Source organism: Colius striatus, chromosome 6 (assembly GCF_028858725.1).
Source record: "Colius striatus isolate bColStr4 chromosome 6, bColStr4.1.hap1, whole genome shotgun sequence".
Lineage (NCBI taxonomy): Eukaryota > Metazoa > Chordata > Aves > Coliiformes > Coliidae > Colius > Colius striatus.
This window is the reverse complement of record NC_084764.1, coordinates 16894922-16917969: the sequence shown is the minus strand read 5'-3', so window position 1 is coordinate 16917969 and position 23048 is coordinate 16894922. Positions and strand designations below refer to the sequence as shown.

General features: G+C 36.4%; 1 protein-coding gene across 3 annotated transcripts in view; it reads left to right on the top strand.

The window, feature by feature from the left end:
* Window positions 1-20151, top strand: part of PRKD1 (protein kinase D1) — a 134417-nt gene extending 114266 nt beyond the window's left edge. For all 3 annotated transcript variants that reach the window (XM_061998468.1, XM_061998467.1, XM_061998466.1), the window contains 8 exons: window positions 1802-1854; window positions 3192-3264; window positions 4182-4288; window positions 4704-4865; window positions 6199-6297; window positions 7013-7280; window positions 17185-17270; window positions 19170-20151. In XM_061998468.1, coding sequence (XP_061854452.1) covers window positions 1802-1854; window positions 3192-3264; window positions 4182-4288; window positions 4704-4865; window positions 6199-6297; window positions 7013-7280; window positions 17185-17270; window positions 19170-19388 — 1067 coding nt within the window. In that variant the 3' untranslated portion in view covers window positions 19389-20151. The remainder of the gene's footprint in view (window positions 1-1801; window positions 1855-3191; window positions 3265-4181; window positions 4289-4703; window positions 4866-6198; window positions 6298-7012; window positions 7281-17184; window positions 17271-19169) is intronic.
* The last annotated feature ends 2897 nt before the right edge of the window (window positions 20152-23048 follow it).

Here is a 23048-nt window from a genome sequence, read left to right as displayed (position 1 = left end):
TAATAGCTTTCTTGGGCAGAGGCATTAGCTGTTCTGAGCACAAAAAGACATTGATGTTACCAGGACCAAAAGGATTGAATATATCTTTGCCTACAATTTACATTGTTTTGGGTAATTTTCAGCAAAGATAACAGCTTATGTAAACCAAATATGAAATTCTTTTAAATCAGGTACTGATAACAAAGTAGCAAAGAGCAAACAATTCCTCACTACTAGCCATGTGCATTTGTGGTTGCTATTTGTATGCAGCCTAGTCAGTGTAGTGCAAATTTGGATATGTCAACACAATTTGGATTAGACCTTTTGTTGCAATATACACTCACTTTAGCACTTGACATCTGGATGCTATTAAAGCAGCACAAAATGCTAATGAGACCAAAAGCCCTTCAGAAACAGTGTAATACAACTGGCTGTGGCATTACATCTCCAGGCACAACAGCTTACATGTCAGATTAGATCAGCTCTGTCCTTGCTTTCTTGACTGCATTCCTGCATAAAATAGTGCTGAATTCTAGGTGTCATGTCAATCAGACTAGTTGTGCAGTGCCTCTGGTTTGAGCCCCAGCACAGCTAAATAAATCATCCAAGATGCTGGACTGGAGAATGACAGCTATCTTCTCTCCCTCTTGGGAAATTTGAAAATTTGAAAACCCCAACTGTCTTTGGGGTTTTCTGCAAATTTAAGGTCATTTGAGACCTTTAGAATTCTCCTGTGGAGTATGAGAATGACAGCAACCTTTTGTCTTCTGGTCAAACTGTAAGACTTGCCCAAGTCTTTGTCCATGCCTTTTTTTCATGTAAACACAAAGCTGTATGTACATTTGTAAATGAATTGACAATGATAAAAAGCTTCCATATAACTGAAATGTTCTATTCCAAAACCAGTCTATTAATAAGGAATAAGGGAATAAGCCATATGAAGCAGAAGTTACTCATGCTACTTACTGCAACTAGGAGAGGTGCTGTTGGGTACTAGCGAATGTCTTCAATGTGTAATACAGGCTTTATATTAGAGGACGTAGGTTTTAATGAGGCTGAAATCCATAGTAAGAAAATGAAAAGCCATCATGAACAGGATCTGAGGCAGAGGTAGGAGAAATAGAAGCAGCAACTCTCTGAAGAACCATTATTTTCTGCCCAAAATGATGTTTTTGTGTAGTACAGTTAACAATAGATGTATTCTCAGCTTTAATTGAACCCCCTCAGTAAGTTTGCAGTTCAAAAGGCCTATGGTAACATCCTAAGCTCTGAATTTGTAAAGTTTGCATCTGATGTTGTTGTATTAAAGCACAAGTTCTTGTTTCTATTATGTTTTAAAATAATGTCTCTTAAGCCAGTTGAAATGTCTGTTACTTTTAACAGTATGCTGACCAATTTGAATGACTATTAGTCTTCATCTGAACAGCATTAAATACATTGAGGGTGACACTGAAAATAAACTTATTTTTAAATCCACTAAATAAAAACTATTTACACTAGTTGCAGCTATGTTACTTGCATGAGGTATGAAGCCTCAAATAGAATGGAAAAAATCAGTAAGCTTATAAATGGGACTTACGAGATTCCACTATTAAAAAAATATATAATTCTGTTCCTTTCTATACACTACAAAACTGTTGTTCACACCATGTTTGTGGACTGGTGTAATCTTATATTGATTGATAGATGAACAAGCTGTCCTAATTGGTCCAATTTTTGGAGCTATCAGTAGATCTTGATGTAACATAAATGTCATTTCCTATTACTACATGTTTGAACTAAAAGCACAGCAATCTAAAGTATAGTTCACTTTCTTCCCTAGGGAATATATCCATCAGTATTTCTGTGTCAAACTGCCAAGTTCAAGAAAATGTGGTGAGTGAAAATATGGATGCTGGTGCTAGACATACTGTGATTAAGCTTGCAGTCATTGATCTGTCTTGCAAAGAGGAGTATATGAGGAGTTCCCATCCACTATTATTCACTTACTTTGTAGAAATTAACAAACAATTAGCCTTTCTAACTTTTGAGAAAAATCATCTTCACACCTTTTCTTGAGATGTAAAAATTACATCTGGATAATTTCGTTCACCAGGAGAGTTCTAACTATGGATCCTTTCAGGATATTAATTGCCAAAAAGAAAAGCGAGCTATAAAAGTCATTAGTTCATGTCATTTGTTAACTGAACTTCATAAAGCTAATTCCAAACCTTGATAAATGTCCCATTTACTGTCATCACTGAGAGATCAGATATTCTCTATTGTACAAAGTTGAAACTCTTATCAGAAGGAATACTTACATGCGTTGTTACGTAAAGAATTCTGAGATTCTTATACACTAGGACTATTAGACATAGGACATGTGGTCAAGGTAAACAGTCAAACCACTGGCTTTCTGTCGCATGGACAGACTAAATAAATAGGACTCTCAGCAGCCAAGTAAAGCTTTGGGACAGCTCTGGTATTTTCCTACTAGGGATGTGTCCATTTGTTTCAAGAGAAAAAGCAAGACAGACATTATTTATAATCAACTCTTCTACTCTTCCTTCTATATGGTGCTGGTTAAATAGCAGGAAAATGAAATTAAGCTCCAAGAGTTCAGATTTGTTTGAGTCTCCCAGATGAAGCTGCTAACAGCTTGTGCTTTAGCCTGTGTTTAGGCACTAATAGTGAGACTTCAGATTCCCTCTCTGGCATGGATGTGATATTTTATCCCTCTCAGTGAACAAATACAAAAAGCCAGAGCCCAGGACAGCTGATACTGAAAAAGCTTTCTATAACTAAGAAACCACTTGAATTTCCATAGCTGAAATGAGCTGACATACAAACTTTTCAAGAAAATTTTAAGATAAAACCCAGCAGTATTTCCTAGATCTGGGATCCCGGGATATCCAAGTACAATGTTGCGAACAAGATATTCTTTATTTTTGTATGTACTTTCATCTAAAGATTTCACAGTTTAAGTATAATCTGTGCATTGGTAACTACCTGGAAGATGACAGTGGCCAAAACCTGTAGAAAATTTGGCAGCTTTTACAGCAACTACAGTTAATGTGGCTTTTAAGAAAATCTGCATGAATGTTTTTGGCAGATGATGTATTTTGAAATGTACTGTAGTAAATGTATGTTACTTTCCACTAGAAAAAGCAAAGGTAACACAAATTTTGTTTCCATATCTCAGGACTTAATATTTGTTATGTTTATATAAACAGGATATTAGTACTGTATATCAAATCTTCCCAGATGAAGTGTTGGGGTCGGGACAGTTTGGAATTGTTTATGGAGGTAAGACATTGCTATGCTGTACAATTATACCTAAGATAGAAAATTTCTTGAATGGTGAAAGCATTTTGACTCTGAAAAGTTTTGTTACAGAAATTAGCTGCTCCTTCTTTTATAGAAACAGTATTCATTAAACAATGAAACTGGTTTTTGTTGACAAAATCTTTTTGTAATTTGAAGTTTTCTACCCAGTAGTAGGTCAGTGTATATTAATAGCTTCATATTCTCTGTTAGTTCTAGTACAGAAAAGTGCGGAAAAGTATTCTTTTAAAAATTTTTTTCCTGATGTTTTGATTGGCATTTTTTCTTTGTTTTTCTGTAGTTTGTTGGAATTTTTTATCTTTTTTTTCTTATATATTTTTACTCTTTTTTTGAGCAGTTTTTGGAGGTGTATTTAAATACAACTGTTGTTTGAGACAGTGTGAAGTGAGAACTAACAACAAATTTCTCACTAAAGGATCTCTATGGCTCTCTGATAGACCTGGAACATGCATTCCCATGTTTAAAGGCAGTCACTGAATTCATTTTTTGCTAGTCTGGAGGTACAGTTGAAGGACTAAGTTTACAACCTCCCAATTGCAGAGAATGCAACTTAAATATAGTAACAAGGATATATATATATATACACACACACATATACACATGCAAACATATATGGGAAAGCTAACTTTGCATCTATATTGTTGAAATGCAGAGCTTTCTCATATGCATATATTTTTTATGTGCTTAAACAGCTTTGTCAGGTGATAAGTTCTCTTGTCAAAGTGCAGAAATAATGAAAATTACTTGGTGATTTAATTTTCTGCATGTCTTCTCTGAGAATTATTTAGTTGTGACTATAATGCACACCCAGTGGAAGTGCAACACTTTTCAGATTTAATTAGGTTAATTAATAGAGTCTTTTTCTTTTAATAATTCAGGAAAACATCGCAAAACAGGAAGAGATGTTGCCATTAAAATAATTGACAAACTAAGGTTTCCAACTAAACAGGAAAGTCAACTTCGTAATGAAGTTGCAATTTTACAGGTATTTTTCCATTCTTTCTTACTGTATTAACTACATTTATACATTTCTATAAATGACAGATAATGTGATAACTGATAATCACTAGTATTTTTGCTGCTTAATCTACATAAACAGCCAAGACTAAATATATTAGCAATGTCATGTTAGGAATGTCGTGTTAGGAATTACAATTTCTACAGTTTTAAGCACCAGACCCTGTAAGGAAAATGTCTGTTTCCTAAACTGATTTTAGATTCATTCATTCTCCTGGATTGTCCCTTGAAATTTCATGTCTGTTGCCTACAGGTTAGGCATACAGTTGAGATTACGAAATCCTGAAATATTGTCTGGTTTAGTGAGGGTCTTAATATTTGCTATGGAATGATAAAACCTACTGATCATGTTGGGAAATCTAGTGCAGTATTCTCTTTAATAGAATCTTCATCATCCTGGAGTTGTAAATCTGGAGTGTATGTTTGAGACACTGGAAAGAGTGTTTGTTGTTATGGAAAAACTCCATGGAGACATGCTGGAGATGATCTTATCAAGTGAAAAGGGAAGATTGCCAGAGAGAATAACAAAGTTTTTAATTACTCAGGTAAGAAATTAATTATAGACCTATTAGGGGATTTTAGGTCAGTTATTGTCACTATTTCTTATGTTTTGCTTTCACATAGTTTACCTGTCTGATTTATGAAAGCCTGAATTGTAACATCATGGATAGTACATTATGTGATAGTAAACCACTAAGAGGACCTGCAGCTAGACACATATACCGCTATTTGCTGCTGGATGGAAGGGCCATCCAGCTACAGTTTCTAGTTTGCTTGAAGAATTAAACAAAAAAGAGATGCAAAGCATTAACAGCAAATAGTTGAAGACCTACACAAAGAAATTAGAGCCTCTTGAACTGCCCCATACTTAACTATTGCAGTTCATACTATATACTTTTGTGCATATTTTCAATGCTGAGATTGGATCTCGGCACTACCTCTGATTAAATGAGTCTGGTTTCCTGTATGACTTCTGTTAACAATGTGAACTGAGGTGGGGTTTTTTGTTCTTCCTGTTATTGTATTATATTGTTTCTCTGGCTGCCTATAATACTGGTGTAAATTTAGATACACAGTTGAGCAGTGAGCCACCTCAGAGTCAGAACAACCTGTGTTTCATCAGCCAGGAAAAAGAAAGGAGGAGGGCCAACAATATTATGGTGAAAATTTATTATATGAGGTAGAATGTAGTAGGTTTCCTTGTTTTCAGTCTTTCATGGGCAAAACTGCCACAAGTTTCAGAATCTGATTTCTTGCCTTCCTGGGTTTGTTCAGCCTCATCTCCATTCCCTGTTTTAATATACTGGGAAATTCTGACAAGCCTTGACCCAGATACAAGAAGTGAAGTTAAAGCCACAGGAATAAGATAGGTATCTGTTTCAGTGTGTTGCCATGTTCTTGTGTGTATAGTGGAATAAAAATACATGCAGTGTTCCTTATGCTTTCTCTCCTCAAGAAAATGCTTAAAGTGAATCACCTAATATTTCTGTAAAGCTTTTTAAGTTAATTTAGAGTTGGAAGGTCATTTTGCAAATGTTTCTGTATCCAAAGATTTCACACAAAAGGAAGCATACAAGTGCTTGGCACTCGGTTTTTTAAAAATGTTTAGAATAGAAAGTCTTTGGAGAACGAAAAAACATATTCCATACATGAATCATCGAGAAAGCTGCAGGCACAGGAAATATTAGCTGATAGTTTTTATTTTTCTTTTTTTTCCTATTGTAGACATTTTTTGTAAAAGGTACATTCTATTGGAACGTTTCTCTCTCTAAACTAGTTGTTGCTCCTCTGCTCACTGATAATTATCCAAACAGTATAAAACAACCAAAAAAAGGAAGTATGAATTTAAACTTTTCTTTCTGATTTGTTTCTTCACAGATCCTTGTTGCTTTAAGACATCTTCATTTCAAAAATATTGTTCATTGTGACCTCAAACCAGAAAATGTGTTATTGGCTTCAGCTGATCCTTTCCCACAGGCAAGTAGGAAACACCTTTTCTTAAGATGAATTGTTCAAAATACCAATTGTTGGCGATGGTTACAAACAAACAAACAAAAATATTAGTGACCTATCTGTATCTCCTTCAGGAACTACTTGGAATTTTTGGAAAAAAATTATCACTTATTCAAAAAACTTTCCAAAGAAGACACATTTGAAAACAATTTTCCTAAAATATTCAACTACACTTTCAAGTATGGCATAACTACTTGTATATAACTACTTGTTATTTCTCTTTTACTTACCATTACAGCACAAATTACTTCTCTCATTGATTTGATCCAGATAAGTGACAATTTGCAAGCAGTCCCTGGAAAGACAGTTATTTTTCTGAAAGTTAGGGTAGAGCTCATGTACAAGAGCATCCTCTTTTATTTTATTAATTTACATGCCAAGTAGATTGCAGAATATTTAAACATACTTTCTGGCTCATTATATTTCTCATTAAAAGGAATTTGTGTCATCTTCTCTTACATTTGGTCTGTGGAGTTCATCTATAATCTCCAAATGCATGTTTTCTAAAGGAGCAGTATTGATAACTCGTAAATAATACTAATATCAATAAATGGAGAGGAATGATCTATGCTGAGGTGTTAAGTGAGAATTTTTAAGCATGTAAATCTGGTCCTCTGAAGATATCAGACAAGGAAGTTTGCAGAGAGGTGGTCTAACTATACCATTTTTCATTAAACAGGTAAAACTTTGTGATTTTGGCTTTGCCCGAATCATTGGAGAGAAATCATTTAGGCGTTCCGTTGTAGGAACGCCAGCCTACCTTGCTCCAGAAGTACTGCGAAACAAAGGCTACAACAGATCTCTGGATATGTGGTCTGTGGGTGTCATCATTTATGTAAGCCTCAGTGGTACCTTTCCATTCAATGAAGATGAAGACATACATGACCAAATTCAGAATGCTGCTTTCATGTATCCACCTAACCCATGGAAAGAAATTTCTCATGAAGGTAATATCTGTTTGTGGCTGTTTTCATATAAATGGTAAAAAAATAGTTGTGTTTTGATTTTTTTTTCATAATGGTGAAAAAGGGGAAAAAAAAGAAAAAACTTTACATTTCAAGGTATCATAACGTAATGTTTCTGTTTTTCTGTTTTGTGCTATTTGCTGATGAGGATATATAGCTACCTACAGATTGAGTTGCTGTAGAATCTTGTGGGGAGCCTCAGCTGCTGGAATTGCTGTTGCTTATGTTTATTTATGCACCTCTTCTTTCAGCTCTAGTTCCTCTGCAGTCTTTTTCTCATTTTACTTGTGCCATTTATTTGGTTTCCATTTGATAGGATGCTATATCCTGATAGTCTCTCTGTGGAGAAGATAAAAAAGACTGAAAAATTCCAAGCAGATAATGTCTCAAGAAAATGTCATGGAAGAGAATTTCTGTACAGGGTAGAAAGCTTGGAGATAACCAATAGACTTGTGAGACTAGGGTTCTGGTCAGTGGCATCAAAGACTTTTGATAGCAAAACAACAATGTAAATAATTGACGATGAACAGCTTTCAAGAAAGTAAATTAATTCTATTAAAGATGTCTCTAAATACAACTAAGTAGGTCATTTAACAAAAATTTCAGTTCTGATTTCACTAACATTTTCTTGTACATAGCAAACATTTTCAAGCACCTTGATTTTTCTTGGCTTTTTTTTTTATCATGTCCTTAACCTTTTGCAAGATGGTTTAATAAGTTTCAAAGCATAAGAACCATCCTAAACATCAGATTTGTACCATTTTTGAATTGCGATATGTACCAAATAAAATACCAGCATTTACAATTTCCATTATTTACAGTACAATTTTTCTGGGTTTCAGGTGACATGATAAACTACATTTAACATGTGAGTTAGAGAAGTGTGCCTACTGCTTACTGTAATTTATATTATAACCATGTGAGATTCTCACCTGAATGCTTTGAGAGCATTCTCTGGTGGTTTATCTCTGTAGAAGATGAAGCTTGATGAGATCTGTTGGAGGGAAAAAAAAAAGCTATAGATCTGCACAATTACACACTGAAGTCCTCCTAAAACTCCACATACTTCTGATATTTAAGCTGACACAATCTGTTGGCAGCAATGCTTTATCTGTCACTAGAGACAAGCAAACAGCCATCAACACAGAGGAGGCTGCAAGAAATTACCTTCCATGAGTTTCTTCTGTGGTAGACAAAAGATCAGTTTCTACATTCAGAGATGAAGATTCAGTAGAGCACCTACAAGAAAACTCACTTGCTCTTCTTTTATAGAATTGCAGCCTTCATTAACTGTTAATGGATATCAGGCTGCAAGTATGCAGAAGGGAGGAAAGATGCTTTAAAAAATTACTGTTGAAATCTGCTTATACATTGTGATTTTACTATATATTTTGAAGTTCTAGCTGATGAGCCACTCTTGTGTTAAACAAAAACCTGAAGAAAATCTGAACAGATCTATTAAGTTTAACACAAGGAGCTGAGGCCTGGATCTCCGTGTGAGATGTTGGGTGTTGTACTTAGGAAAATGTCTAGGGGTTGATAGGGCTGGGACAAAGGCTGGCCTTAATGATTTTAAAGGTCTCTTCCAGCTGAAACGATTCTATGATTCTGTGATAAGATAATGCTGACTTTTAGAGCTCAAAATTGAAAAGCTCCAGATTACCCAGGGGAAAATAAAGGAGTGTTTTTCTCATGTCAGATTCTCTGTTCCACCCTCCTGTGCAGGTCACAAGAGAGCAGGTGCATGGGCTCTTTGTACCTGCTGCCTCTATCCAGGTTCTGTTCTCTAGAACTACATAGGATGGGCAAAATGCAAATCTATACCTCATGTCCTAACACATCTGCTCTGAATCACAGTTCTGAACAGTGCCATGATAATTGATATTACAAAGGATTGAAGTGTTTAGGGGTAAAAAAAATAGATGATTTTAAAGATCTTATGAAGTTGCTTACTCAGCATTGCAAATAAAAACAATTTAAGAAGGCATATATGTATAAATGGAAACTCTGGTAACATGAAGCTCATTTCAAGCTAAAATACACTGAGGGTCATAAATTTGTCTGCACTGAGTGCTATAAAATTACAAAATTCAGACAGAGAATTAGTTTCAGTCGCAACAGTTTACATATGTGCATTTGAAAAAATCTTCCTTTAGCTTGTCATAGGCTCTTCCAGCTTCCCAAACAGTTTAAACAAATTGTGTATTTGGTTGACGTCTTTTCCATTATGGGCATTTCCATTATTCTTTTTGCCAGTGATTCTTAATCTCTGAACATTTTTCAACAGGAGTTTTAACGTTCATGGCTATGATTACTTTTTAATTTTGGGGGAAAAAAATCATGTAAATAGATCCATATTATATTTCTTTTAAAGGCAAAGTAGATTTCTTGTTCAACTATTTACTGGAATTTCTATTATAGCAATAATTTTCCCAAGAGGACAGTAATTATAATCAATTAGTTCTTCCACTCAAACTTGTAAGGGAGTTATATCATCGTGTGGAATGTGATGTTGCCACAGAGTCCAGCAATGTCTTTGTAAATAATCATTGATCAGCCTATTTCTTTCAAGCTGATATGATTGAAATTCATGTTAGTCTTGAAGTATCTACACAGATATTTTATTGTGAGAAGCATTATTCTTTGGTTTTGAATTAAAACAGAATTACTTGAAATTATTTTTACTTGTAAGAAAGAAAATATTTTAAAGATCCAGTTGTTAACACAATTTAATTAATGACAATTAAAAACTTATGCAAATACTTAAGAGAATTTTAACAGATAGTAAATAATCACAGTATTCACACAAGCCTACAAACTACATTTGCTGCACTGCATAGCATTTAAAAAAAAATGAACCATAAACTGATTAGACCAAGTATAATTGTAGCAGGTAAAAGAAATACAAAATAAAAAAAAAAAAAAAAACGGGAGCTCAACCTGCTTGAGAGTTGGGCAGAGAGGAACCTCATGAGGTTCAATGAGGACGAGTGCAGAGTCCTGCATCTGGGAAGGAGCAACCCCATGCAGCAGTATAGGCTGGGGATTGACCTGCTGGAGAGCAGCTCTGCAGAGAGACCTGGGAGGCCTGGTTGATAAACTAACCATGAGCCAGCAATGTGCCCTTGTGGCCAAGAAGGCCAATGACATCGTGAGATGCATCAAGAAGGGTGTGGCCAGCAGGTCAAGGGAGGTTCTGCTTCTCCTCTGCCCTGTTGAGGCCTCATCTGGACTTACTGTGGCTTCTGGGCTCTCCAGCTCAGGAATTACAGGGAACTTCTGGACAGAGTCCAGCGCAGGGCCACCAAGATGATCAGGGGACTGGAGCATCTTTCTTATGAGGAAAGGCTGCAAGAACTGGGACTGTTTAGTCTGGAGGAGACTGAAGGGGGATCTCATTAATATTTACAAATATCTAAATAGTGGATGTCAAGAGGTTGGGATGTCCAAACACTCTTTAAGCATGGACTCTTTGCGTTGTACATCACAGCTAGATTTTAAAAGTGATACTTTCATCCAGAGACTGTATTGCATGCCTCAGTAACAACAGGCAGAATCTGAGAATTCAGTGAATTTAGAAGAGCTAGACCAACATCTGAGGGAATTAATATTAGCTCTGATTTATTCGTGCCAATAAAAATGCTCAGATTCTCTGACCATATAAATAACTGTATGCCTGGTTTTTTTTTTTTCTCTTTTTACTTATAAAATATATTGATACTGGTTGCTATGAATGCTCATAATACGATAATCTAGAAATCTACTTAAACTTAAGGAGAAACTTCTTTACTGTAAGGGTGAAGGAGCCCTTGCATAGGCTGCCCAGGGAGGATGTTGAGTCATCTTCTCTGGAGGTTTTCAAAACCTGCCTGGATGCATTCTTGTGCAACCTGATCTAGGCAGATCTGCTTAAGCCAGAGGGGCTGGACTAGATGATCTCTAAAAGTCACTTCCAACACTACCATTCTGTGATTCTGTGATTCTATAAAACACTGTTGCAGAACAGTGAGAAGTAGTAGAAGGAATTACATATCAATTAGAGATAAATAAATAAATGTTTACTGAAACAGTCCTGCTTGATGTGCAGAACAAATGGTGGCAGATAACCCAGACATGCTGAAAGAATGTATTTGGTGGGAGGAGGGGGTGTTATTTCACATTAGTACCAGGTTAGGATCACAAACATTTGCAGCTGATACACCTGAGCTAGCTGCTTCTTTACAAGAACTCATTTGCTTAAAATTTTGTGTATGTGCTTTTAGTGAACTGTAAATGTTTCAGAAATTGTGATGTTTTTACTGTTTTATGCAATTTTCAGTTTAGATTAAGGGAAGTAATCATCAACCAAGTATATTGACAGCCTCTGTGCAACAACAATTTTATTAAAGGGCATATAATTTATCACAGAATGGCTAACTAAAGCAGTGATAGGAGGTTTAAAATGTCTAATACAAAATCAACACTGAGGAAAGCAGAACAGCACTCAATCCTTTTGTTTCTTGCTTATGAAAGTTACTTTGTCTCAGAGCCAAACTGGATGTAAAACTTATTGCAATTGTAGTTATTTCAATGTTCTTTTCAGACCATTACTGATGTAAATTTTTTAAGAATAGCTAAACTTAGTTACTGCTATGCTTACTTCTAATATTATTGTAATCAGAGAGGAATTAAAAGTGCATATTTTTCACTTTTTAGCAAAATCACATATTTCTTTGCATTTATTAGATAGCATACAAGTTAGAAGGAATGATGCTGTGTTTATCACCACTTAGTGCTCAGTAGATGCTTTTTCTGATATTGACAAACAACAGTGTGTTAATTTGGCAGCTGAAATGCAGAAGGTAGCAAAACTTTACGGGAGTAGGGCTGAGGGGGAAGAGAGGTCATAGCTAAACGTTGTGTCTGGAAAAGCAGCAACAGTGGTAAAGCAGCCTGAAGCCTGAATGCTTCCATTCTGTGTTCTTTATTCAATTAAAGTAAAATGGAATTGGCTTTTAAAATTCTTAACTGCACTGGTGAGGAATAATAGATTTGTAAAGATACCTGACCCATAACAGTATAAACTACCTGATTATATAAATAATATGGTTAAAATCTAGCAGGCTTAGAGCAAAAATATATGGGAAGAAATTTTTTTTTTGAGGAAAAGTATGTCATAAATGTAATAGCATGATTGGCATAAGTTTGTTTTCTTGAGAATTACTTTTTCTGTAGCATTTTCTGGGATGCATCAAGAAGAATGTGGCCAGAAGGTTGAGGGACAGTCTTCTCCCCCTCTACTCTGCCCTGGTGAGGCCTCATCTGGAGTACTGTGTCCAGTTCTGGGCTCCTCAGCTCAAGAGGGACAGGGAAGTGCTGGAGAGAGCCCAGCACAGGGCCACCAAGATGATCAAGGGTATAGAACATCTTTCATACGAGGAAAGACTGCGGGAACTGGGGCTGTTCAGTCTGGAGAAGAGGAGATTGAGGGGTGATCTTATTAACATTTATAAATATCTAAAGGGTGACTGTCGGGAGTTTGGGACATCCCTCTTTTCTATAGTAGATAGTAACAGGACAAGGGGTAATGGGATGAAGCTGGAACACAAAAAGTTCCACTTAAACATAAGAAAAAACTATTTCACCATGAGATTGAGGGGAGATCTTATTAACATTTATAAATACCTAAAGGGTGGGTGTCAGGAGGTTTTTCTATAGTAATTAGCAACAGGACAAGGGGTAATGGGATGAAGCTTGAACACAAAAAGTTCCACTTATATTTAAGAAAAAACTATTTTGCTATGAGGTTGACGGAGCCCTGGCACAGGCTGCCCAGAGGGGTTGTGGAGTCTCCTTCCTTGGAGGTCTTCAAGACCTGCCTGGACATGTTCCTATGTGACCTGATCTAGGTGAACTTGCGTCTGCAGGGGGGTTGGACTTGATGATCTCTAAAGGTCCCTTCCAACCCCTATCATTCTATGATTCTGTGATTCTATGATTTTGTAACACTTTTCAAAACAAAAATCTACACTTACAAGCCAAGAAAGAAGGCAAAATCCATTTGAGGATTATAATATTTTTGAATGACTAATGCCTTTCTGCCATTACCTACAGTTCTGTCTTCTCTGCTACTGAGGTGTTTGGTCTAGTCATTGACTATGACTCTTCTCTCCAGAATGCATCTATCTGATGTCATGACATCTGGATTTATATCATCAGCTTTTCCTTCTGAGAATTTCTTTTTTTGTGTAATTTTTTATCTGTCCTCCCTTTTTTTAACCCATAAAAACTAAGACCTTTCAAATTTCTAGGTCTCAGAAATGGATTTTTTCCAACTGACATTCAATTTAGAATATTTCTGCATAGATCATTTCATGAAGCTTAGCCCCCATGCACAAAATTTCTTCTCTAACTTTACCAAATCCAAGTGCTTTACATTTTAAGGCTTGTCAGAGATTATATGTATGCATACACACACAGAGTCTCACAGAATCCTCCATAAGGAATTCTGATTTCTACTTCCATTAATAAGGTCACACAGGAACACGTTCAGGTGGGTTTTGAAAACCTCCAGAGAAGGAGACTCTACACCTTCCCTGGGTAGCCTGGGCCAGGTCACCATCACCCTCACAATAAAGTTTTTTCCTTCTGTTCAAATGGAACTTCCTGTGTTCCAGCTTGTGCTAAATACTCCTTGTCCTGTCACTGGGTGCTATAGAAAAAGACTCTCTCCAACATCTCGACAGCCACCCTTTAGGTATTTATAACTATTGATAAGGTCTGTACTTGGTATTCTCTTCTCCAAGCTAAACAGCTTCAATACGTCTCAGCCTTTTATCGTAAGAGACTGTTCCAGTCCCCAGAACTGACCACAGGCTTCTGACTCGATTCTGTGCCATTGATCACCACTCACTGGGTTCTGTCATTCAGCCAATTCTTGATCCACCTCACTGTCCACTCCTCCAACCCACACTCCCTGAGTACATATCACTTGCATCTGATACTCAGAACTCATATACTTGAGAAGTGGCCTTTCCTGGATTGCATGATTTCCTGCTAAAAAATAGCAAATGTATTTTGCTGTTGAAACTCATGTTTGATCTCCTTTTTTCACCTCCATTTGAAAACTGGGTATTAAAGCAAATGGAATTTTCTCAGATTGCTTGGGCCCAAAGTTTTTATAATAGTCATGTTGCATTTGTACTTACTACTAAGGGACAAGTGATAGTTGATAAGAATCCTAGATAAAGAACTAAAAACAGACACCAAAACTTGTTACAGAGATGGCACCATCCTAGTGGTGACACAAGCAGATTGTGCATAAACTGTTCTTGAGAGCAAACAATTGCTCAATACTTAGAATCCTAACCATCTGGTTAAGTTGCCTTTTCACTTTAATATCGGTTTCCTTCCCAGTCCTTCTTTGTGTACCTTCTTTTGTGATTGTTTCTGCACCAATGCCTTTCTGGTCTGTTTAACAAGCCATTGGCAATTTTCCCCAAGAATACAAAGAAACATGTTATTAGATGTAGTATATCATTGTCCTTACAGAAAATGAAGGGACAAAGGTGTCTTCGTCCCATTGTAACTTCAGGAAGGCTGATTACCTCTGTACAATTTCATCACTTGTAAGACTCACTGTTGTACCTCATTCCAGTGGGTTAGACAGAAGGTGTATAACAGAGACATTATTAATATTTCATGCATGAAGAATATTCAGTAGATACTTGTCAGTTATAGAGGCATATCTTTGGAAACATGCATTTATATCTCAACAGATGGCTGTATGCAATCAGTTCCCAGGATAATCAACTCTTTCATCAAGTTCTTGACCGATTTGCCAAACTGAGATTCATAGTAAATGATGAAAAATTGTCTCTGAAGATCATATACACCTGAGTGCCACTGAAGATAATAAACAAATGGGAACACTATTCAATTCACATTTAGCACTGTCCTACTTATCAAAAGACAGAGTGAAACCTTGCATAATTCTGCTAAATTTAAGGGTAAGGTGACACTGTTGCAGAAGATGCTGGTGTTTGCTGGTACCCAGATGTACTGCAGTAAGGATTCTGTTCTGCTCTTCTAAGCATCAGATAAAAACAATGGCCACTACTTTTTCCCAGGTTATATCAGAAGTCACTCTATAACTGAACTGGGTTTTATGATTGACTTTCCTGTCTCTTTCTCATAGCTTGTAACTTGATAACTTCTATTACAAAGAAATAGGAAAAATATTAACCCCACTATTTTGGAAAACAAATCAGTTTTCAGAGTGCTACTGTGTATCAGTACTGGTTCTGTTGGCTGTCCATTGGCTTTCTGATCCCACATCTTCACAGAGATTTTGAGAGAGAAAAAAACACAAGTTAAAAATTTAATGTGAACTGTACTTTACAGTAAAATTCTGTTTGGCCACAGGTAAAGTAAAATGAGGACCTCCTGTTCCAGGAAAAGCATGGCTTAGAACCTCTGCCTTCTTTGTTACAAGTTCTGAAATTTGTGTCATTCCCATAATTGCTTTGATTTCTAAGATAATATTCAGCACCAGTAAGTCAGGGCTAGTGTAGTAACACTCTGGCTAAGAATAGGCTTATCTGTCACGCTTACTACAGACATCCAGATAGGCTGCTATATATATTCCCATTTGCTTGGACATTGCACTTAGTATGTTCCGTCCCATGATAGAAACAAACAGAAAGCACATTGAGACTGGGAAGTGGAAGTATCTGTTAAAATATTTTCCATATTGCTGCACAACAAATAAAACCTCAGAGATGTACCAGCTTCAAGAATTCTGTCCCATCTCCTACTCTTTGAACAGACAAGGTGATTATTGAATTTGTTCAGTACCCAGCTGGCAACAATGTCCATCTGACATGTCAGACACAGTTCCTCTCTGTGATGCCATGTTTCTGTGTTACTTTCAAGACCTTTTTTCCCTGTCCCTAATAAAAACAAAGAAATAAAGGTGAAAAAAACAGGATACTTTGGATAAGCCAAGGGATATACTGTAATGAAATGGGAATGTTTCAGTAATTTTAATTCCTTGTGGCCAGTAAATTATTCTGTAACAATAAGCTTCTTCCAGAACACGTGCTGAACATTTAGCACTGCCTAGAATAGAATTTAACTTTCATGATTCCCTTATTTTTTATTTTTTTAATGTTTTAGTAGCTGCATTGAAAACTCAGCAGTCTCATTGGAGAGATTTTACCAAATGAGTCACTCAGTGCCTTTCCATGTACTGGTCATTGACTCATGGGCCTCTTACTTTCAGGCATCATGGAACACCTATAACCTTAGTGAATCGTTGACTCTTTCAAAAACAGAAAAATTAAGAAATTTGTAAAGAAGCCCTCTTGCCTTTAGGAAATGCCAGAGTGCTAATTAGCAGTAAGAAGCAATGGTCAGATCAAAATAATAGTATTGCAGGATTTAGGAACTTAGAAAACCTGCTTCCTCTGTGCACTACCTAGGAAGATGCTGCTCTCAGTCATCAAAAAGTGATATCAGAAGTCTCAGAGAGATGTATACCTATCTATGGTTGTTCACTGTGATACCTGAAGAGTACTGTAGTTCTCTCTTACATGAGATTTTTTTCACTTGAGCAAGAACTGAGTGAGAATTATCTGCAGACTTTGCTGTGTGCCTGCAAATGAACACGCAGAGAACAATATGCTCTCTAGCAGGCAACTGTTAGTGAAACAGTTGTAATCCCATTAGGAAGGGTTGCATGGGTTATCTTCAGGGACATCATTGACTGCAATTTGTAAAAAGCTGGAGTAAGGAGAGATAACTGTCATCTATTTAGAACTACCATGTCTGTCTGTATCTCCATTTGCATGTCCTAGTTGAAACAAATATGTTTAAACTGACATTTTCTGTTATTATTTCTTTTCAGCTATTGATCTCATAAATAATTTGTTGCAAGTAAAAATGAGAAAGCGCTACAGTGTGGACAAAACATTAAGCCACCCATGGTTACAGGTATTGCTACAAATTCCATGTTTTTTCTTATGTATTTAGTCTCTAAATGTGTAAGAAACTTTCATCTTTAAAAATAGTAGAATCTAAGCAAATCTACAAACCTGAAGATGTTTTAAGATCTTGAGAACCTCATATTCCCTTGCCGATTCATCTGTAGATTCTGTACTAATTTCTGAAGTATTATATTCCAATATTATTATCATGCTTTCAAATACACTAAACAAAATTGTAAATTGTTTGTCCACTGAAAACATTATGTATATAGAAACAACCTTACAGTCATTTGACTTACTTTTACTCATTGTCTGGAGTCTACCCTGATTCACTTCTTATTAGAACTAATCAATGGGCTTTCACTTCACAGTCATCTGAAGAAGTAGTGCAGGTGTATGCTTTCCAGGAAAATACATTAGCCACATTAAAGTGAAATCTTTAATTATAAACTGAAATGTTAGAAATTTTTCAGATGCCAGCAGCCACTATCTTCTGCTGCTCGTATGAGTCCAGAAGTGACTTCTGGACATCAGCCCAGAAGTCAGCCCAGAAGACCTCCCAAGGGATCCATGTTTGTATCTAGGAAAGTAATCATGTCACAAGCATGGCACAGATCAGATGCTTAATCCACAATCCCAAAGCAGTCTATCCAAACTGATAACCGAATCCTACTTCTGCACCTTATAGCTACAGCTGTTTCTCAAAGTAGAGAGTGACCTACTAGTATGGGAGGAAAAGGGTTGTAACCTTTTACCCTGCCCCCCAGCCTCCGCAGGGACATTTCTCCTTTGCTACTTTCTTCCAGATTTCCTGTTACTCTCCAATCTTTTCATCCACTTCTCTCCCTGGCAACGATTTTAAAATGTATTGATCTGAGCCTTTGGAGACCAGGGAGGTGATCTGGGCTAAGTCTGAAGCAAGAAGGCTGCCTGTCTCACATGATGGGACAAAGTACTTCACCTCTCTACATCCATTTTTATCACCTGTGGAGTGAGTGGACGTGAACTAAGGTGGACCTTGTGGGCTAAGGAAATGTAAGAGTGATGTGAGGCAGTGAGACTTAGAGGTGATTTATGAAAGGATGCCTGTGTGAGAGGTGGGCCAAAGGATGTGAGATACAAAGGATGAAGGCTTTTATGCATTTACAGTGTATGAGATTTGTGTTCAACAGAACTGAATACAGGATTGTGAGCACAAGTTAGCCCCCTAGTATGGGCCTAGGATTGGCATAATTACTGCAATGTCATATACGCTTTAGGTGGGAATAAGGAAAGAAATTATAAAACTTGAGATACACTTCAGGCAGATCAGAGGCTGCAGAGAATGATGCTCTAAGCATGAGAATCAAACCAACTTACAGTCTTGCTGTTGACTGTCAATAGGGAGTTCTAAAGTGCCTTGATCTTTAGATAAAGATGTCTCTTTGAGCACACCAGTAACTGCCTAAGTTTGGTAAATTAGACTTTTCTAGTTATACTGAGATGGAGCAACTGTCTTTAATGTCTGATACGTATCACTAGGATGTACATGTTTGATTTCAAGATGTTTCTTCTTTATTCATCTTATGACTAGCATGAAGTTCTGCCTCCATATCTCATTTAGATATTGTAGAATATCCAAATATATTGTATATATTGTAGACTATCCATACAATCTGCTAAACAATCTATAACCTCTCCATACTATCCTTATAACAGAGTTTAATAAAATTAATCAAGCAACTCTCTAACCTGTATCTCTAGTAAGGTTTCCTAATAATTAATTATAATAATTTTCCATTTTAGAGCAACAGGAATTCATGACCTTTAGATTGCTGAGTTACTAGTACTTCACATATTATTGGTAGTAGCAGAGAATGTAATTTATTTTAGGAATATTAAAACTAATACAGCTACTTTATTTCAGGACTACCAAACCTGGATAGATTTAAGGGAACTGGAATGTAAAATGGAGGAACGTTACATCACCCATGAAAGTGATGACTCCCGATGGGAACAGTATTCAGGAGAACATGGATTACAGTATCCAGCGCACCTTATCAGTCCAAGTCCTAACCATAATGAAAACACCAAGCTAGAAGAAACAGAAATGAAATCCCTCAGTGAGCGTGTCAGCATCCTTTAAGTTGCGTTCTCTATAATCTGTCAAAACACTGTGGAATTAATAAATACATACAGTCAGGTTTAACATTTGCTTTGCAGAACTGCCATTATTTTCTGTCAGATGGCAACAAAGCTGTTATGCTGTTACACTGTTGATGTATCTGAGTTGCCAAGACAAATCAACAGAAACATTTTTGTGTGACCAACTGTGTTGTATTTACAAAAGTTCCCAGAAACACTAAACTTGTATTGTGAATGATTCATGTTGTATTTAATGCATTAAAACCTGTCTCCACGGTGCCTTTGCAAACTAGTGTTTTTCTTACTTGAGCCTCATTTTGGTAAGAGAGAACTTTCCCATGAAGATCTGGGGGTTTTTTTGTGCATCGTTAATATTGTAATTGTAAGCAAACTCTTGAAGAGTAGATAATAACTGCTGTTCTGTGAACAACTTCTACCATTTGGAGAAAAGCTTTATTTAGTGTTGAAAAAACTAGGAAGAAAAAAAAAAGACAAAAAAATAATGAATTGCATAGCACTGTACAGTTACAAATCAGATAACCTGTGTGTATGTGTTTGCATGTATAGATATACATATACACGCACACAGAGTAACTTGCTCCTAAGTCTAAACGCCTTAGTAATGTAAACTGCAGCATGTTGGTTGTATTTCCCTTTTTCTTAAAATATTCTTCTCTAATATGAATATTCTCCAATATGTACATTTAGAAGCTAAATAACTTGTTGACTTTGTGTATGTTTTCAATAAAAATCTTGTTATACTAGGTTCATTTGATTAATCTTTTTGTTTAAAATATCCCTGGAACTAAATAAGTAATAGGTAGGATAAATTAGTTCATCATTGAGAAGCCCATGGGGAGATAGGCAGGAAATGTTGCAGCTAGCCTGTGTACCTATAAAACATATTTTATAAGAACCTACTTGGACTCATATCATAAGTTCAATCAGTTTTGAAATATACTAGAGGAGTGGGGAAGTTGACGACACTTTAATGAGAGTTTAGTTTTTAGAGATATGTGCAGCTTCTTCTTTTCCACTGATTTCCACTGAACTGTCAAGGTAATATGGATCTCTCCTGTTCTACTTCCCCAGAAAACTTCAAATATAATAATTTTCATTTTTAACAATTGCTTTGTGTTCCAGCACTAACCCATTTAGCTTTTAACTGAGAGAGAGTTTCAGGTTGCACTGTAAAAACATGTGCCAGAGTAACTCAGAGACAGGCTGAGTTACAGGCTAATGCTACAGGCTCTCTCTGAAACAGAATTAATATACAGGTGTTGAAGATATATGGGATGAGAGGCAGAGCCCATGCTAAGAGCTGGTAACCATATAGGATAAACCTCCACTTTATGTCACAATTATGAGCTTTTCAGTAGATAAATCTGTTCTTCCCTCAAACAAGAGCTTTGTCCAAAGGAAATTGATGCCAAATTAGACCAAAGCCAACAGAATTTTTCTCAGGCGTTTTGCACCTCCACTAGACAGGTAGTGGGTACTGTAGAAGAAACAAAGAAAAGGCACTTCTATTAAAACAAAAAAACAAACAGAAATCTATTTTACAGGAAATTAAGAAGTATTGCAAAAAGTGACTAGTAAATTGCTTCTCCCTTCTCCCCACCTCTTTCCCCTACTCCTGCTGCCAAAAAAAGAAATATTTTTCCACGTCATCTGTCTCATAACGCTGGCCTTGTAACATGTTGGGCACAGTTCAAATGTGTTGACTTCTCTGCCATGCAGTAATGTCTATATCTTCAGTTAGAATGTTCCTACAAGGCTAAATTTGGCTAATTGTTGGCCATTGTGTCTTTTTCATTCAGTCTTAATCTTAAATCAGATATAAAATAAATGTAAAATTGACTCAGGCTGATTATCAGATTTCTGTCAGTGAAAGTGTCTATCTGTGTATGTATTTGAAAACAAGTCCATGTAAAGGCGCAGTGGTGGACTTGTGGATATATAAAGATTACATTCTGTTCTTTAACAGCTCCAGGAGTGAAGCCAAATTAACTAATTTTTCTAAAACAAAATTGAGGGAAAATATCAGAACTGTACATATTTTATTCAGATGCTGATATTACGACTATTCATGAGCAGCCATTGGTGCTCTAATTTTGTTGTTAAGGAGTAAGCCATAGTGATTTAGAGCTCTGCTTTCATATTGATCAATCTAAGGAAGTCAAGATTTTATTAGTGGTTTGGTTTTATTTACAGTTATTGTACCAACTCTTGAGCAAACGTAATTTTAAACAGCACAGTTACGTTCTCAAAAATAACAGATACTATGCTGGCACTCTATTGTCAAGCATGGACACTAGTCAGAAAATTAAATGAGAAAGCAAACTATTTTGCAGCTTGTAACAGCATCTTTAAGAAGCTGGGTGGCAAAACTAAAACCAGGGTAACTATTAATGAAGGCAGGACATTGAGTACTTACACTAAACTCATCATCTGCTGATTTCTGCCATAACAAGGCTTAGTAGGCACAAGGGTTTGCTGAGCACAGACCTATGTTGATAAACATGTTTAATCTCATGGAGCACATCTGATAAATGGTTTGTCAACATAGCAGAATCAAAAATAGAAATAAATTATTACTCTGAGAAACTTTCTGACTAGCTATTAAACATTATTTCAAATGAACTATTGTTTTATTATTAGCAGCATGTTACACATCTTTTCTCTCCATGCCTGTTTGGTTGCAAATTTTTGAGCACTGAAGCTTGCTTCTTCACTTTAAAGAATTTGTGCAAATATTCATTGCTTTTCAAAAAAGAATCTGCGATTAGCCAATATAAGAAATTAAAATTTTCCCGGCCGCTGTTCAAATATGTTGCTGTGAAATCTGAACTGTTTGCAATTCAGCCAGAGTGATGAATTCAGATTCCTAACTCAAAGCCTAAAAGGAAACTCTCTCTTCCAGATATATCAGCATGAAAGTGTACTGAAGCAGATCTAGGGGTTTGTTATCCTATGTAATTTTCCTTTGCTCATTTTACTCAGGGAAAAAAAAGGAATGCTAGGCTACTCTGTGATGTTTTCATGGCCTTTATATTTTCCATTAGGCCAACAGTTCCCATGCATGCGTCATGGAGGCAAAAACAGTAAAGGTTATGCTGCACATAAATATAGACCTGAGAATCTTTTGATGGTATATTTTTTTTCTGCTGCACTACCGCATATCATATGTGTATCAAGCACATGAGTACACATAATCACACATCTGTAGATGGTTTTTGTGTCAAACCTTGACTGTGGAGTGCAGGGAAGCAGCCACCATGTACTTGGAAGCTAGAACTTCTGATTTATGTAGCCATTTTCACTTCTGCTGTCTTTGTTGTTCTTCCAGATAGACTTTCATTATTCAGTGTCTTGTCCAGGCATTTCAGCGAACTCTGTCTTGTAAACAAGGTGAGCAAATAGCAAGCACTTGTGCAATTTGTGCAGCTCAGCTTTTGTGCTGCCGCTCAGCCATGTGTGACCATCCATCCACACTTTCACAATTTAGGATGGAAGGGAGTTGCTGTCTGGGCCTTCTCTCCCCTTGTCTCAGATACTACATAAGACCTTCTTGTTCTCAATTTAGCAGAATCTTTTGAAAACTAGTTGAATATTCTGCCTTCCCCTTTTTTCCGCTGCATCGGTCCTCTTTGTTGCATAT